General features: G+C 34.8%; 1 protein-coding gene across 1 annotated transcript in view; it reads left to right on the forward strand.

Annotated features, from left to right (window-relative positions):
* Positions 1 to 19,899, forward strand: part of EYS (eyes shut homolog) — a 1,174,088-nt gene that overhangs the window by 763,980 nt on the left and 390,209 nt on the right. Inside the window, 1 exon segment of the mRNA XM_006211933.3 lies at positions 5,191 to 5,341. Coding sequence (XP_006211995.2) covers positions 5,191 to 5,341 — 151 coding nt within the window.

The following is a 19,899-nucleotide window of genomic DNA, read 5'->3' on the forward strand; positions in this document are numbered from 1 at the left end:
TTGCTATTTTAATATCACAAAACAGTATGAGGTTTTTTTCCAAATATTAAAATTTAGAGATTGATTGGGATAAAATTAGTTGCGCTTTTCCTTTTTATCATTTGATGATTAACTTCCTGGAAGCTATAACCTCCCTAAGATATTTTTAACAGTTTAATTGTAAGTAGTAATTAACCCAGAAAGCTAGTTTGCTTCTAAATACAGAATGCAAGAATATCAATGGATTCTAAAAATGTTCAACACATTTTTCTCCCATGTTCTTAATATAGAGAGCATCACTGGTCTTTTAAAAAATTTTCAAAACTTCATCAAAGCCTCAAACTGACTGCCTGGCTACACCTAGTCTTACTCTATTAACTTTATATTATGATACAGATAAAAGGATGAAAAAAAAATCTCTGTAGTTTTTTTTTAAGAAAAAAATACATGCGTCACAGACATGAGTCAATTATTTCATTGTTCCTATGCTATATTCACTACAAACGTGCTTAAGTGTGTGTGTGTGTGTGTGTGTATGCATGTGTGTGTGTACTTAATACATGACCATATTCACATATTTAGAACACTGAAATTAACTACAGACTTTCTAGGGTCATGAAAGCATTACTAAAATTGACCACATCCTGGGCTACACAGCCTATGTCAATACACTTCAAATAATTAAGAGCAAATAGAGAATATTCCTTGAACAAGGCCTGATTTAAATCAGATTTTAAATTTGATAAAATTGTATAATATAAAAAATAACCAGAAAATCCCAGTATATTTTTAAACATGCAGTACAACTTTGAATAATTCTTGAGCAAAGGAAAAAAATCACAAAAGAAATGAGAAAATATTTTGAGCAGATGGTAATAAATAATAGAACTTGTTGAACATAGCTAAATATATTCTTCAAGGGAAATTTACAATCTTGAGACAATATATTAGATTAAAACCCCTAGAAACAGAAGACTAGATTAAGCCCCAAGGAAAGTTAAAGGAAGAAAATCTTAAAGAGCAAAAGTTAACAAAGTAGAAAACAGAATGGTGACTATCAACCCTGCCAAGAGTGTTTTTTTGAAATTTACTACTCTCTACCAATGTTGATCCACAAAACAAGTAAAATGAGAAAAGATACAAATAGCCAATATCACAAGAAAAATAAGTGTCATTAGAATTCTGACACCAATAAAAATATAAGAGGAAATTATGAAATATTTTTACCAATTATTTTCAAAATTTAGATTAAATTTAAAAATCCTAGGAAAAAAACATATGATAATACATAGAGTTATATTGCTTAAATACATTAAAGCCATATTTAATAATTTACTCAAAGAAAACTCCAAGCCCATGTGGTTATAGTTGTAAATTCTATCATACATGAAAGGTAGAGGTAACATCAATATTACATAAACTTCCTGAAAGAATATAAGATACAGCATAATCTTGAAACCAAAATTTTACGAGAGCAGTACAAGACAGGAAATTTGAAGGACAGTCTTTCTCACATATGTCTTGTTTATATAACACAAGATTCACTTCTCTATTTTTTAAGGAATATGTCAACAATATGTCAACATATTCCCTAAAATATAAAGTGAGTCCTGTGTTATATAAATAAGACACACACTATGACTAAGGTATTCCAGGAATGTCTTCAAACATTCAAAAACCAGTCAACATAATTCATCATGATTAAAAGAATAAAAGGAGAAAACAGTATCTGATAATCTACAATTTAAAAAAAACTGAACGAAGAGAATTTACAAATATCTGGACTTACTGTGAAGTATCAGTATTTCATAGTGTGGTGTTGGTACAGGGCTAGAAATATCAACCCCCAAAATAGAAAGAGAGCCCAGGAACACACACACACACACACACACACACACACACACACACACACACACACCTCTAGCCAAAACTTTGTTGAGGGAGAAAAAACAAGTAGGAGGATTTATATACTCTAGTGGATATTAAATACTGTATTTTTAGAGTAAGTTTTAAGACAGTGATGTATTTGTATAAAGACAGAAAAATTGGCCAGAGGAACAGAATAAAGAGTCTAGAAACAGACCCATATATATATAAACATGATTTATGACAAAGTAATACTGAAGAACAGTGGAGAATGGACAGTTGTTTTCTATCCATGTCACTGAGTCAATTCAATTTCCATGAGAAAAAAAATTGATATATACCTGGGGCCATATATAAAACCAATTCTTGGTGGATTGTAGAGCTAAATATCAATAGTGAAATAATATTTTGAAAAATAGGGCAGAAAATGAACAACAACACAAACAAAAAGATGAATCCTTAAGTAAGACTGATCAATTGCTGTACATTAATGTTAAGAGCTTTTGATCATTAAAAGACACTATAAGAAAGTAAAAATGTGTGAAGGAAAAATAAAGTGCAATAAAACCAAAAGAGCATATATCCCAAGTGTAAAGAATTCTAAATTATTTTTGTTAAATACCCAACAGAAGTTCATATATATTCACGAAACAATATACACAAGCATGTTTATAGCATCAGTATTCATAATAGCACCAAAATGTATACCAAAACTAGAATAACTAATTTATAAAATATCAACATAATAATACATCTTGAAAAAAAAAAACCAAATTACTATTAGATTCAATAAGGAAGATAAATATTGAAAGCACAGCACTGAATGAAGTTGGAGAATGTGTGATACTGTGTGTGTGTGTGTGTGTTGGGGTGGGGACTCTTAACAGTAAATTTTCACCTCTTGACTTAGGTAGTAGTTACTTGAGTATGTTCTCAATATGGTAGTTCATAGAGACTTAATTTTTAGCCTTTTCATTATGCCTAACTAAATTAAAAGTTTATGTAAATATGTGAATACAACACCTTCTTTATCCATTCATCTGTTGACGGACACTAGGCTGCTTCCATATATCTTACAAATATAGAGAACAAACTAATAGTTGCCAATGGGGAGAGGAAGAGAGGAGGGGCAAGATATATAAAATAAATAAGCTACAAGGTTATATTGTACAGCACAGGCACTATAGCCAATATTTTATAACTTTAAACCTATAAAAATTTTGAATCACTGTGTGGTGCACTTGAAACTAATATTGTAAATCAACTAATGTCAAATTAAAAAATAAAACTCTGCCATTTGCAACATGGATATATCTAGATGGTATTATGCTTATTTTTATTTATTTTTATTTTAAATCTTTTTTAATTGAAGTGTAGTCAATTACAATGTGTCAATTCCTGGTGTACACCATAATGTTTCAGTCATGCATATACATATATGTATTCATTTTCATATTCTTTTTCATTATAGATTACTACAAGATATTATAGTTCCTTGTGCTATACAGAAGAAATTTGTTTTTTTATTTATCTTATATATAGTGGTTCATATTTGTAAATCTTGAACTCTCAATTTATCCTTTCCCACCCCCTTTTCTTTTGGTAACCATAAGTTTGTTTACTGTCTGTGACTCCATTTCTGTTTTGTAAATAAGTTCATCAGTATCTTCCTTTTTCTTTTCTTTTTTTTTTTTTTCAGATTCCACAAATGAGTGATATCATATGGTATTTTTCTTTCTCTTTCTGGTTTACTTCACTTAGAATGATGATCTCCAGATCCATCCATGTTGCTGCAAATGACATTATTTTATTCTTTTTTATGTGAGTAGTAGTCCATTGTATAAATATCCCACAGCTTCTTTATTCAGTCATCTGTCAATGGACATTTAGGTTGTTTCCATGTCTTAGCTAATATATATACTATTATGAAAATCAGGGTGCATGTATCTTTTCAAATTAGAGCTCCCTCAGGCTATATGCCCAGAAGGGCATTATGCTTAAGTTATCACTTACATGTGGAATCTAAAAAATAAAGCAAATGAACGAATATAGCAAAGCAGAAACAGATTCACAGGTATAGAGAACAGACTGGCGGTTATCAGGTGAAGGGTGCTGGGGGAGAGGCAGGTTGGAGGTAAGGGATTGAGAGGTATAAATTACTCTGTATTATATGGCTAGGCAACAGGAATGTGTTGTACAGCACAGGGAAATAAAGCCATTAATTTGTGATGACTTTAAATGGAGTATAATCTATAAAAATAGTAAGTTACTATGTTGTACACCTGAAACTAATATGATGTTGTAAATCAACTATATTTTTATAAAAATAAGGTTTAAAAAGTTTATGTAAGTATATGCAATGCAGAATGTTGCATATTCACAATGTAGGATGACATTGATAAGTAAATATTTCATAGGTATCTTATGAATGTGGATATTGAAAAGGATTATAATTAAAGTTACTTGCTGGGTAGGTAAATAAATAAATCAATTAGATAATGAATCTATCAACTTTTTGTATAATGAGATGATAAGTTTTTTGGCTCTTCAGGCCTTAGAGTTTTCATTGCAACTACTCAACTCTGCTGTGAAAGCATCCATTGATTATGTGTAAAGAACTATGTTATTCTATTACAGTTAAATTTTATTTATAAAGTGGTGGCAGGCAAGATTTGGCCCACGGGCCACAGTTTCTAGTCCCTGGGTTACATGATTAGTTAAATAAATGGCTAGAGTAAATGAGACATGCATATTTACATGTTAAAATATTGTTGAAGCCTTTTTCTCATCTTTCTAAAAAATGAGCACATGAAAACTATGGCTAGAAGTTTCTTAATTAAGTTATATTCAATTAGTGTTTTTTTTATTTTATTTGCTTTATTTCTTGCTATGATTTGTATTTCCACAACTAATTACTCTCTGCAATACTACTATTTTCAACCTAAAGATATATTGCCCATTAGATAATCATATCTAAATCTGATCTGTTACAGTAATTTTCACACACATAGAAAATTTAACAATGTAAAAACCTGAAGTAGAATATTGGACTTTAATATCACTTCAGTCCTTCATAAGGAAGATCTGTTTATTATCAGGATTTGTTTATTTCATTAGACAATCACAACAATTTGTTGTTTTATCAAAATTTGACTTGATGTACTTAAATCATTAAGGATTTCTAATTTACAACAGATTAATCTACTTTTGGCTTTGTTGGTTTTATAGTGAGATGATCTATTTACTTGAATCTTTCTTTTTTTGTTAATAGCTTAAACAATTGGTCAAACAAATGTTTTTGCAAAGCATGCTAAAACCATAAGTTTCTTATCTAAATGGTTGCAGGCAAGAATTGGATCCATGCAAGGCTGAACTGACTATTCTAGGGAAGACTATAAAAGCAAGCGAATCTATTGGTCGCATGTCTGGAGAACCCCTGCCAGAATCAGGGGCTGTCTTTATTGGTGGAGTTCCAGGTCTACATGGAGCAAACCAGGTATTTCTCTTAATGTTACAAAATACATTTATTATGTCACTTCTATGAAAAAGAAAAGTAGGTAAACTTTAGGAGTTTCCTAGTTAGTGGGGCCATATCTCCATGATTTCAAAAAAAGGTTTGCATTCTACTAACATATATGTCTTAATCAATCCTGCCAAGGGGTTACTAAAAGTTTACTATTCTCATTACACAAAATTGCTCTAGTATCAAGCTATTTTTCCATCTTATGACTATATATGTGCATTATATTTCACAATAATGAAATAAGCATATGAGCTTTCCTTCACCCCTACACTAGTGATTTCACTGGATATCCAAGGGGTTGGCTTAATAACAAACAAAAAGGATTTCCTGAGAAATGGCACCAGAGTCCATGCCCAGTTTCTGCTTCACATGGAGTTCCTAAAATGAAAGAATACTCTCTACTGAGTTTTGTTCATGTGCCAGCCTACCTTCTAAATTTCCATTTAGATAATTAGCTTATTGTTGTCATTATTAACCTATGCTTTAGGGTAAAATCTTGCATGCTGACTTAAATGCTATTGACTATTTGGCTCCACTTTATGTTATTACAGATCATTACTTTAAAATTTTAATGCTACTTGTTAAGTGTGCCAATAGCTTATTACATTTATGAATCTTACTGTATTCATCATTGTACTCTACATATTTAAACTTCTTATTTTTTTCTTATTGGAGATACAGGAAGATGTTATTTCCGATTCTCACTAGTAATACAAAATGGGTAAAAGTCTACTCACTGTAATTATTATGACTTGATTTATATGTAAACTATAAACTTTCAAAGCAAATGTAGCTAAAGAACAAAAGTCATGTGCATAGTTGATGTGACACATATGCCCTTGATGAAATAAGGAAATTATATTTTGTAAGCACATGGAATTTACTGTAGATTCAACTTTGCTCCATTAGCAGTATATTTATTGATCATTAAACAGAGTTGTGGAACTTCTTCTATAATACGAATACACTTTACTGACTTTTTCCTAGATAAATCAGACTATAAGCTCTAAAAGAGTAGAAAATGTTCTGTTTACCTTTCTGTACCCCAGGGCAAGTACAGTTTCTGTCTCATAGTACTTGCTCAGTAAGCATCTTTTAAATGAATGATTAAAGACTGGATGAAAAGATTCTAAAAATTTGCATAAATTAATCTCTAGTCATTTAGATTTGGATTGATCTCTTATTTCCTAACCATGTATATTTTTCCCAAGTAAAAATTGGGTTTTCATGCAGAATTTAATTTTTGTGAGCTTACATTAATTAAATGCAGGTTCTCAAGACTCAAGGGGATAATAATTGATTGAGGAAACACACAAATATCTCTAATAGGGTTAGGTGTTTACTCTAATAGAAATACACAGCAGCAATACAGAAAAACAGAAAAGGAAACCTCCTGGGCTCCTTGGGGGAGTAAGAGTCTGTAGTTAGGCAGAGATCTGAAGGATGATGGAGTGTCCACAAGATAGAAAATATATACACTGTCATTACAGGCAGACAAAACAGGCTTAGTAATGGAAAAGCATAGGAGAAGTGGAATGGGAGTAGAAACTATTTATTTACTGGGGAGACACGAAGTTTGAAAAGAAGAAGTCTTGATACTGGAAAGGTGAGCATGAGTCTGAGCATAATGGATCCTGAATAAAATACAAAGTGCTGTGTATTTAAATGCCGGTGCCTGGAGGAAGCACTTAAGAAGTTTGAACCTGGAGTAACATGTCGTGTTCATTCAGATAGCAACTGAAGTATGGGATTGGAGGGGTTTAGACTACAGGGCAAAAATTGGTAAAGTTAGATAATAGGAATAATTAATAAGGACGAGAGGATGATTATGAAAGCTATTGAACTTGTGAATAATTATAGATATGAACCTAGAGGGTACTATGCTAAGTGAAATAAGTCAGACAGAGAAAGATGAATATGTATAATTTCACTCATCTGTGGAAGATAGAAACAAACAAATAAACAAAATAACAAAATAAGTGAACAAAGCAAACCAAACAAAAACAAACCATGGATACACAGAACTGAGTAGTGGTTACCAGAGGGGAAGATGGGAGTGGGGTTCAAGAGGGGCAAAGGGATCAACTGTCTGGTGATGGGTAAGAATTAAAGTTTTTGGTGACAAGCCTGCTGTAGCATACTTGGAAGTAGGAATAAGATGTTGTTGACATGAAACTTATATAATGTTATAAACCAAAGTTATCTCAATAAAAAATAAATTTTAAAAAATTATGGGCTTGGAGATCACAAGAGATCATGACTGTATGACTGTGGGAATCTACATAGGGCATAGTGGAAGCCACAGTCACTGATCAGATTGATCGTAGAATGACACAAGGAGAAGCTAAGGACTGGGGTTCGACATCACTGAGGGGCTAAAGAAGAGGTGCCCACAAACGTGGGTAAAGAGTAAGAGACTGGTAATAGAACAAGGGAAAATACGTTGCCACACAAACCAAAGATGGAGAACATTTCTAAAAGGAGCATATGTTCAAGCTAAAAAAGATCAACCAGTAATAATAATAATACATGGAATAGAAGAAGCAACAGAGTGATTTTAGATTACTTTTGCTAGAAGTTTGCTAATAAAATGAGAGAAAAGCTTGTAATCTAGGGCAGGATAGAGTGTCAAAGTAGAGTTGCAGAGATCATTTTAATTAACTATATTCTGAAGACTTTTTCTCCTAGAACTTTGTTTGAAATGATTGGCATTTTCTAAGGGATTGCCTCACCACAATCTTGATAACAATCTTGTGATGTAGAGCAACCAGACATTTGCTGCAATCAGATTTAGAAGAAATTCAGTGTGTGTACCGGTAAATATATCATGAAATTAAAAAACAACTAAGATTTCACCTCGTTAAATATGCTGTATTTGAAAGATGTCTTGTCAGCCCCTTACTGATTTTCATTCTTCTCTTATACTATCGTGTCATAGTAACTGTGTGTGTGTGTGCAAGTGTGTGTGTGTATGTGATATATACTTACGTGATTGAACAAGCTATAAAATTTATCCCTAGTATACTTAAAAGAGAAGTCATATGATAAATCAGAAAAAAGGAAGAGAAACTCACTTAGTGAATTTCTGTGCCATGTAGCCCCCGTGAATATCATGCAGGCTCTATCTAATTATTGTGCTCTGATTAAGAGATACTGTTTGAGCACTGTGGGTTGTCGGTGCTCAGAAAATTAAAAACAACAGGTTCACAGTATAAAACACTAAGGAAGAAAACTATAGTTGATTTCTCTAGATAATAAGTGCTAAGTTACAATTATTTTCCTGCCTCCAAGCTTCCAATAGTGTTTCTCTGCACTGGCTAGAGCCCCTCCACATGATAAAAGTCCCTAATCCAATGTGTATGTGCTGACAGGTTGTTTAATGCTTCCTTTAACAAAAACACACAGAGCTCAGTATGTGAGGAGAGAATGAAACAGTTAGACACTTTCAATTTTCTGCCTGAAGTGTGAAAAACTCTGAGTCTCCTAATAACCATAATGGTGATAACTTCCAAGGTCTGAGAGTAAATGCCTCCTCTCTGGCGGTAGGAAAACACTTCCCTTGGTCACGCTTTAATTGCTTACACTTTTCAGTGCATGGGCTCCTGCTTTTGTCTCCAAAATGCCTAGGGACACGAAACCTTAATTCCTAACAAATGCAGACCAAGTTACAATATACCAACTATTCTCCTTGCTAAATATAAAAGGGAATCAAATGATTATGCAAGTAAATTTTATTATTGTTAATCCATCAGTGAATTTTTTTTCTTTCTCAAAAGTTGATAACATAAAATGTGTTCTGGAAAGACACTAGTTTTTTTTCATATTCAAGTCAATTACAAATGTTAGAATATAGGATGGATACATTCTTATGCAGGATTGGGATTTTTGAAGAAACGGGGACTAACATAATTCATTTGGGCTGCTGTAACAAAAATGATGTAGACTGGGTAGCCTAACATTTATTTCTCACAGTTATGAAGACTGGGTATTCCAAGGTGCTGGTAGGTTTGAATCTGATGAGGGCCCCTTTCCTGGTTCACAGACAGCTGTCTTCTAGCAGTGTCCTCACATTGGTGGAAGGGACAAGAGAGTTCTCCAGCATCTTTTTATAAGGGCACTGATTCCTTCAGTAGGACTCCACCTGCATGACTGAATCACTTCCTAAAGGCCCACCTCCTAATACAAAGACATTATGGTTTAGGATTTCAACAAATGATTTCCAGGGGGACACAAATATTCAGTCCATAGCAGTGACTGATTCCAAGAATCTAAACAAACATTTTAATTTTGAATTTTAACATAGTAGGAGAAGGTAATAATTTTAAACATTTTAAGTGAATTTCTTGAGTAAACAAGAACACTTTGTTTCAGCAAATAAGTATTACTGCTTTATGTATGTTCAAAACACTGATTTGCATATTCAATAATTAATTTATTACACTTTTATAAAAAGTCCTCTCAATCATAAACCATAAAAAACTCTCTTAGCCAAAAAAATTACTGTTGAATTAGTAGTCTGTGACATAAAGACAGAATTCTCTTTTAGAAGCTGTGATAGATTCTTGAAGAATAAATGAAAAAAATCACCTAAACTGTCTTTGTTTCACTTTCTGTAGAATATTTTGATACATAATATTACACATCACAACTCATTATCAGTTTACAGAGGTAATGACACCTCAGTAAATTGTTTGTGATACAGTGTAGAGCATGCTTGTCAACCTTTCTGAGCTCTTCCAAGACACTTGTTAGATGGACACAATGTAATGAAAAGTAAATTGAAACATACCAGTAGGAAAAATCAAGAAAAATACTTTATTCAACTCTCTTGGGATCTGTAAATGATGTCCTTATTTTCTGTCCATTCAATCTTAAAAACAGAATCACTCTACAGTAAGCAGAGCCTTTTATATAGGTGCATCTCTGATAAACATAAACAAAATCATAGAGACATCAAAGTTTCATTGCAACATTTTAAGGTTCATTTTTGTGAGTCACTCACTCATTCACTTGCCCATTCTGCTGAACTACCATTTGGGCCCTTGGTTGCCCCTTCTGCCATCGGTCGCATCTGGCCACAAGTCAACAAAGTGTCAGATGTAAACCAACCTAATGAGACTTATTTTTCATTCCTTGCACATGTAAGAATCACGTTTAATTTATTCCCACGTGAAGGCATGCCTTCCTTAGTCTGCCAGGAAGCCTTTATGGACTAAGCCTCACTTTGTGTTACGGCAGAAACTGTCTCCTACCCAACACTGGGACAGATTCCCCTCCCACATCTCCACCTGTCTCCACCAACCTCTCTTCCATTTTTTTTTTTTTTTTTTGCTCTGACTCATCTCTTTATCAGCTCTGCATCTACTTCTTGCTATTCTTGCAAAACTCCGACTGTCAGAGAAGTCTCGGAAGGCCTGACTCTGAGTCGATCCACATTCCAGCTACTTTCTGTCATCCCTAAGCTCTCTCCTTAATTTGTGTGAGATTTGTGTGTGTTTCTAGTTTTGAAAACTTCTCCATGCATTTAATCATAGTTTCTTTTATTCAAGAGCACTGGTTTACACTCACTACTGTATCTACCTCACACTAATTTAATCTCATTTAAAATGTAGAAAGGAATTATTTCAATACTTTTGAATAAACACCCTAAAATGAGATTGCTTTATACTGTTTTCTACAGTAGCTGCACCAGGTTGCATTCCCAGCAAGAGTGTACAATGGTTCTAATTTCCCAGCATTCTCGCTAACATTTGTCATTATATATATACATTTATATTTATATAATAAATTATATATATATATATACACATATTATATGTATATATACATACAAGGCCTATACCAAACCCAAGTTAAGCTGCTTGCAACCAGAAAGATCAATACTCAAGAGACAAGTGTTGACAGGGAAATATACACAAAATGTTATGATAACTCACAGAAAAAAAAATGTGACAATGAGTGTGTATATGTCCATGAATGACTGAAAAATTGTGCTGAACACTGGACTTTGACACAACATTGTAAAATGATTATAAATTAATAAAAAAAATTTTTTAAAAAAAAGCACCTACACCTTAAAAAAAAAAAGAGACAGGTGTTGATAGAAAAGGAAAGGTTGCTTTATTCAGGAGGCCATCAACCTGAGACGATGATGGTTAATGTCCTAAGATCATCTTCAAGTTGGTGGTTTGGAGACATAAGTTTTAAAGACAGTGTGAGGGAGGGGCCTTAGGGGTCATGATCAGCTCGTGCACAGTTCTCAGATCGGTTGGCATCAAGATGAAGTTCCAAGCATCACCAGTCTTCCGGCATCTCCGGTCTTCAGCTGGTCCAGGGTCTACATGCTTGCAGTAGCCCTTTTCATCTGGTGGGTGTCTGCCTCCTGTAAGTCCTTTAACTTAGCAATGCGTGTCAGATTTTTATGCATGTGTTTCAGGGAAATGGGAGTGCAGTGACTCTGCTATGTGGCTGATTTATAGTCTAAATTGTTACCAGTTTCCCAATCCAACAAGTACTCTTGGTTTACACATCTTCACATTTCCTAATTATTAACTCTTGAACCAACCTTCAGAGACTCAGGGGAGGCCTGGGGGACTAAAGCAAAAGCCTTTTACTCGAAAGGACAGGGACACAGGGGCTCGTATGCAGTTTTAGGAGCCATCCTAACAGGTGTGGGTTGGTACCTCATTGTGGTTTTGATTTGCATTTTTCTGATGATTAGTGACGTTGAACATTCTTCCATATACCTGTTGGCCCTTTGTATGTCCTCTTTGAAGAAACGACTATCCAAGCCCTTAGTGCGTTTTTAATTGGGTTATTAGGTTTTCTTCTATTGACGTGTTGAAGTTCCTTACGTATTTTGAAGGTTAACTCGTTGTCAAATACATGATTTGTAAAAATGTCTTCCCATTCTGTAAGGTGCCTTTCCGCTCTGTTGCTTGTTTCCTTTTATATTCAGAAGCGTTTCAGTTTGATGCAGTCCCACTCGTCTGTTCTTGTTTGTGTCGCCCGCGTTTTTGGTGTTCTGTTTATTTGTTATTTCCTTCCTTTGTTCTGTTTGTTCTTCTTTTTCTAGTTCCTTTAGGTGTAATGTTAGGTTGTGACTTGCGATTCTTCTTCATTTGAATTGTAGGTGTTCACTGCAATGAATTTCCCTGTTGGTACAGCTTTTGCCGCATTTCATAAGCTTTGAGATGTTCTGTCTTATTTTTTGCTTGCCTTGAGGTGTTTTCTTAATTACTTCTTTGATATCTTCATTGACTCAATGCTTTCTTGAGAGTGTAATGTTTAATTTTCACAGATTATTGAAGTTTGTAGTTTTCCTTCTGTTGATTTCTAGTTTCTTATCATTGTGGTCAGAAAAGAAACTTGAAATGATTTTAGTCCTCTTGACTATGTTAAGACTTATTTTGTGATCTAACATGTGATCTATCCTGGGGAAATATTTATGAGCACTTGAGAAGAGCGTATATTTTGCTACTGTTGGGTGGAATATTCTGGATATATCTGTTGCATCCTTTGGTTTATAGTGTCACACAAATTCTCTCCTTCCTTATTGACCTTCTGTCTGGATGTTCTATCCATTACTGAAAGTGAGTATAAAGTCTTCTGCTGTTATTGTATTGTTGTCTATTTCTCCCTTAAGTTCTGTCAACGTTTATATTTTTAAGTGCTCTGATATTGGGTGCATAAATATTTATAATTATTCCATTTTCCTGCTGAGTTAACTCTTTTATTATTATATAAATGACCTTTGGCTCTTATGCAAATTTTGACTTAAAGTCTGTTTTGTCTAAGGACAGCCACTTTTGCTCTCTTACTGTTACCATTTCTGTGGAATATCTTTTTCTATCCTTTTACTTTCAACCAATGTGCATCCTTAAATCTAAGGTGAGGTTTTTTTGTACACAGCATATGGTTTGGTCTTGTTTTTGGTGTATTTAGCTATTTTATGCCTTTTGAAGAAGGAGTTTAATCCATTTACATTTAAAGTAACTATTGATAGAGAAATGTTTACTCTTACCATTGCTTAGTTGTTTTCTGTTAGTTTTGGTTTTTTACTTGTTTTTTTCTCCCTCGCTGTCTTCTTTAGTGTTTTGTTGATTTTTTGTATTGACATCTTTGATCCCCTTCCCTATTTTTTAATGTAACTTCTTTAGGTTTTGTGTGTCTATACATGGTCACCTTGTGGTTTACATAAATTTCATATAAATATAACATTTTTTAATATGATAACAAGTAGGTTCAATCACAAAAACTCTACACTTTAACTTCTCCCTGCCCACACTGTGGTTATTATTGTCGCAATTTACATGATTTGCCCACCACTATGACAGTAATACAGTATTCTTTATGTGTTTATATGTTTATCTCTACCAAGAAGTTTCATACTTTCTTTGCTATCATGTTGCTATTTAGTGTCCCTTCATTTCAACTTGCAGAACTCTTTTCTTATTTCTTATAAGGCTGGTCTAGTGGTGAAAAACTCCCTCAGCTTCTGTTCATCAGAGAAAGTCTTTATCTCTCTTTCATTTTTAAAAAAGAATTTTGCCAGATATGGTATTCTTGCTTGGCAGGGTTTTTGTTTTAACACTTTAAATATATCATTCCACTCACTTCTGGCCTGCAAGGTTTCTGATGAGAAATCTGCTCATTAGTCTTATGAGTATTCCCTTATCTGTGAGAAGTCATTCTCTGGCTGCTTTCTAAATTCTCCTTGTCTTTGACTTTTGGCAATTTGATTATGTGTCTCAGTGTAGTTCTCTTTAGGCCTATCATACTTAGATGTTCTTTAGAATTCTGGGATTGGGTGTCCATTTCCTTCCCTAGTTAAGAACTTTTCAGCCATTGTTTCTCTGAATAAGCTTTCTGGTTCTGTCTTTCCCTCTTCTTCTAGAAGTCCCACAATACATGTATTGTCAGCTTGATGGTTTCTTATAATCCATTAAGCCTCTTCCCTCTTTTTATTCTTTTTTTTTCCTTTTTGCTCCTATGACTGAATTATTTCCAATGACCTGGCTTTGAGTTCACTCATCCTTTTTTCTAACTGACCTAGTCTCCTATTGAGTTCATTTAGTTAATTTTTCTATTCAGCTGTTATGTTCTTCAGTTCCATTCTTTCTGTTTGGTATTCATTTTATATTTACTATCTTTGTTGAAATTACTACTATGTTCATTAATTGTTCTCCTAATGTTGGCATGCATGTTTATGAGAATAAATTGCAGGTCTCTGTCAAGTAAATCATATAACTCTTTCATTAGGGTCACTTTCTAGATTCTTATCTTGTTCCTTTGTTTGGAACACTTTTGCCTACACTTTCATTTTTTTCTTGATTCTCTGCATTGGTGTCTATGCATTAGACAAATTATCGACCTCCCTGAGTGTTCACACACTGGCCTCTTACAGAAGTCTCCCACCTATCAGCCTGGTCTGAGACTCTCTGGGCCTCTACCAATTCTCTCCATCCTGAAGAAGAAGTAGACAGCTGTGGCTTTTGTCCACCTGCTCCGTGCTGAACCAGTGACTAGAATGATGGCATCTACCAGCCCAAGCCACCATCTGTTTCCCCCTGGGCAGGTAGGCTGTGCAAGTCAAGACTGATGAGACAGATGCTACTTTTGGGGAAACCCCAGAGAAATGAGGTGCTGGATGTACAGATTAACTCTTTCCCTCCTCAGGGGGAAGTTGAAGCTGAAATTTTCACCTTCCTACTTTATGCTGGGCAGGGAAAAAGACCAATGGCATCCAGCAGCCCAAGCTGCTGCCTCCGTCCTCCCTGGGGTGACTAGATTGTGTTGGCACCATGAGAGCTCCAAGATGGGTAAGACAGAAACCAGTTCCTTGGGAATGCTCTCAGAGGATCTGGAGCACTTGACATGCAAACCAATTCCTTCCTCTGCTAGGGGAACCTGAGAATTAGGGGGTCTCTTCCTGATCCTATGGTGCTATGCTGAGGGCAAGATTTCTGGCAAGAGGGTGTCAGTTGTCTCCCTGCTGGCTCTGGTGAGTCTAGTGTCACCTTTTCCAAGGTGTAAGAACTTTTCTGTTAGTTTCTGGTTTCTCACAAAGGGAATTTGTCCATTAATTGTTGCTGAATCAATATGTTCGTGGGAGAAAAGAGGTTTCAGGGGTTCCTACTCTGCCATCTTGCTGATGTTATTCCTCTGACTTATATTTTAAATAAAATAATGCATTTTACTAAAATTGCTCTTATATTGAAGAATCCTGAACCTTTTTTTCTTGATAAATGTCACTCAGCTTTGAGCAGTATTGGTTTTGAGTTTGAAAAGACATGAGGCTGTGGATAACAGGAGGGGACCAGCTAGAGGGCTCTGGTTTCCTAGGTCAGTTATGTAGGATGTGATCACTCACTGGAACCTCAACCACAAATCAACATTACTACATTCATTTGACAAGTTCACATCTTAGGCACATCTGTATTAAGAACATTCCATTGCTTTTTGGTACTTAAGCCAAACTCTCTGACCTCAAAGAACATGCTAACTGTAGTCTAATGCTCTCTAATCTCTGCTGGTACAAATAAAGGTTGCAGATTGGTGCATGTTTCTACATGTAGAAAAATATATATTTTAGTGTACTTTCATATGCTCTTTTAAGAAACAACTTGGATTGGTGGGAAAACACACCAGACTTGAAATGAGGACATTGATTTTTCTTTTGCCAAAAAAAATCATACTTTTGCCAAAAAAAAAAAAACACAACAGGTTATTTACATTGCTGACCAATGCTTTAAATCTCAAACCTCCTCTATAAATGATGAGGTTGAACTGCACTATTTTTCAAAGTCTACTCCAGTTCAAAATTCTGCAGTTCTGTGCTAAAAACTACCATATATGTATGTATATACCCACACATATATGTAGTATATATGACATACATATAATATTTAGTGTGTATATATATATATATATATATATATGAGATACTAAATTATGTAATATACTATTCACTAGAGTATGGATTACACAGATATTCTTTATATTAAGATACTATCCAAGTCACAACTTCTGTTATCTTCTGTTCACCTAGGGTCACCTAACTTTCATACAATACCCCGGAGGACACCTCTTAAAAGGCTCCCATCTGGTCTTCCTTCTGTTACTGCTTAAATTTCCATTTATTTGTAAAAAGCCTCAAAGAGTTTTCATTTTAAAACAAACAGATCAACAAAACCTCTCAGTAACACATCTTGTCCATAGCTTAAACCACGAAAAAAAATACAAATAAAAACTGAGATAAATGAATATATATGCACCTTTTATGTTAATAGATTTATTAAAATCAAAGAGCTTTGATGCTTGCTTGCAAATGGTTAGGGGCAATGGGTAAAATAAAGCAAGAAGTAATCTATTTTATATTAATTGGGGAATTCTAGTAATACAGATAATAATTTTAAAATCCTATTTAATTTTGCAGCATAATCTAAGTAACTCAACAGAAAGTGAAATAAAATCCATTTTTGGCTAAAGTGCTTTGGGAATATTAATTTGGGAGATAGTTTTCTAGTGAAATCTAAGAACTTAAGGCTAATTTAGCCAAAGGCTACAGACAGAGCCCTCAGGTGAATGATCTCACATTTGAAAATCATAAAGTAGAATTTAAGGAAACTGTGACTTGGGAAAATAAGTGAAGCATGAATTCAGAGAATGTGCAACATAATCCATTAAGATGAAAATGAAGTACTTCATAAAGTCAATTGTGAAGTGTTACATAATCCAAAGTTATTAAAGCTGCCTTTGTAAGTAACTGCACTAGCTCCTTCAAAGACAAAAACGGGCAGTGACTGGTCATGTTGGCATACTAAGACAAACTCGTTTTCTGATCATTCAGAGCCAGCCCTTTTAGTGCCAAGACTTTGTGAGCGTACTGTTTTTGAGATCTGCGCCATTTTTCTACAACACGAAATACTGCTTCCTAAAGACTCAATGACATCACTATAAATATCCATTCAGAAGAGGGACTGTAGCTATAAGACTAAAAATTGGAGCTCTGGAGTTAGAATCCCAGCACCCTCAATTCCTAGCACCAGCCTTGGGTAAGCCACTTACCCTTGTTTGGTCTCTTTTTCTTCATCTGCGAAATGGGCATGCCACTATTTCAGGGTTGTAATCTGAAAGACTGAAGTATTACATAGTACACATCCAATTACTGTTATCCTTTACTATTATTTTATTTTGAGTTTCTTTCCAAAATGAAAATTTAATTCTACCTTGTGCTAAATAAACATTAAGAAATCTTTTAGAAGTTGTTTCTAGTCTCATATATTCCACTCTGGAAATAAAATTTTGAAATTGATAGTGATATTGAAATGGATGTTCAAGATGTTACCCCAAAAGAGAAGGGGAAAGACCCTAGTTCTTGTCTTACCTGAAAGAGAAGAATTCAGACAGGGGACCAAAGTGTTGTGTAGCAAATGATTTTAAAGGTCTTATTATCAAGGGGAAAGTACACCTCCAAGCACAAGAGGCAGGCTGATCCCAGGGCAGGTAGCAATGCTCTTTGCCTCTTATACCATCTCTTAGAGGTGGTCTCTTGATTGATTGATGGTTTTACCCCTGGAGTGCTTAGTCATGCTGGTCCCTTTTGTGCATGTCTTTACCCATGATGCACACAGAAAACCCATGGGGTGGGGGAGCTAAACCACAATGCTAATTGTATTACAGTGAGCATTAGGTCATGTCCTGTTAGGTCCTTGCCACTACCGCACGGTTGTGACTGTTGGATTCTAAACAGTTTCTTGCAGGGACTCATTTAGAGGAAGTAAAGCCCCTTTATGCTGGAGGTGGGCATACCGCCATCTTCCGGACCATCCTCCCTCTCCTCCACCTTATCTGCCTGGTGCCCCCATTTATCTAACCACCTAATACCTAGAATAGCAGTTTCTAGTCACTGAGCACTTCCCCTGGGTGGTGCTCTGACAAGCACCTCATACTTCCTAGTTTATTTCACATCTGCAGCGGCTGTCTGAAACAGGTACTGCTCCCATCTCCATCACAGATACGGAGACTGAGGCTCACAAGCTTGAATGGCCTGATCTGGTTAGACAGCTATTGAGTGACAAGACTAAAACTCAAACCCACACTTTGAAACATGTGTTGTGATGCTTTGCTGCAGATAACATGACACCTTTACCAGACCCATGGTGTTCTTGGTTTGTTTTAGCGACTGACTTCTAACACAATGCCTGTTTCAAAACACATTTAATATTATTACTAAATTAAAACTCCTGGAATAATATGTTTTTTAGATTCAGCTGTCTTATGGAATCTCCTTTGAAGTCAATTTATAGTCTGAAAATCATCTTAATTCACTAGTATATCTGTAAATGTGAGAACAGCAAACAGAAATAGAGCAAACATGGTTTTGTTTATTTATCAAAAAAAAAAAATCCCATCTCTCTGTCTTTCTATCCATCCATCTAGAGAGTGTGTGCTATGCCAGGTGTTGTTCTATGCTAGGGATTCACTATGGCAGAATCAGATGCAAGTTCACCTTCACGAATCTTATATACTTTCTTGGGGTCAGTGTTTTCTTTACTTGGCAAGAAAAATGAATCATTGTTTTTATGTGAGGCTATGGCTTAGAAACAAAATAAACATAGGAAGAGACCATTCAGGAAAAGTAAACGATTACCTGCCTACTAATTAGATGCTTCTCTTGAAGAACAGTTAAAATTGTTGAATTGTCTTAAAAGGCGTGTTGATCAACTAGTGTGAAAAGTTTGAAATACTGAGTTAAACATGGTTACACAGGCTCTTCTGTTTATTGTGCTTTTTCTCTGAAAACCTGCTCAGTCTTTATTATGCTAATGTTCATTGTAATCTCTAAGCAAAAGGATACTGCATGTTGTGTTTCTGAAATTATTTCGCCATACTTTCAGCTTTTTGAAATGTTAGCTAATAGCATAAGTGATAGTAGTTCTCTGAAAAACTAGAAAACATATTTTTAAATATTTAAAGAGCTTTTTCCATATAGAATGTGCAAAATCTGTATGTGTTGGGGCAGTCCACCTGCCCTTATTACACTTGACAGAGGGTTTGCCTTCATCTCTCAGCCATTTCTGCAAATCACAGCCTAGACACTCTGCTAGAGACCAGGAAAATGAAATGCTAATGCACGGTCTTTGCCAAGAAGAACCACATCAGCAAAAACCACATCAACGTATATATTACAAAAATAAAACAGACAAACAGAAAGTCCTCTCCGTGTTGAGATTCACTGGCACCAGCTGGTTCTCTATGACAGGATTCTCAAGGCATGACCGTGAGGTCAGTGGGACAGTCATGCTCAGGCTCCCCCTGGAAAAATCACTGAAGGGTTATTTCAAATAGTCTACATATTAACTGTGTAATATTTCATTTATAATTTAAAATTTCCTAGTAGCCTCATTAAAGGATTGAAAAGAAGCAAGCAAAATTCATTTTAATAATCCATTTTATTTAAGCCAGCATGTCCAAACTACTGTCATTTCAGTATGTAACCCACCTGAAAACATTATTAATGGGATGCA

Source organism: Vicugna pacos, chromosome 8, assembly GCF_048564905.1.
Source record: "Vicugna pacos chromosome 8, VicPac4, whole genome shotgun sequence".
NCBI lineage: Eukaryota > Metazoa > Chordata > Mammalia > Artiodactyla > Camelidae > Vicugna > Vicugna pacos.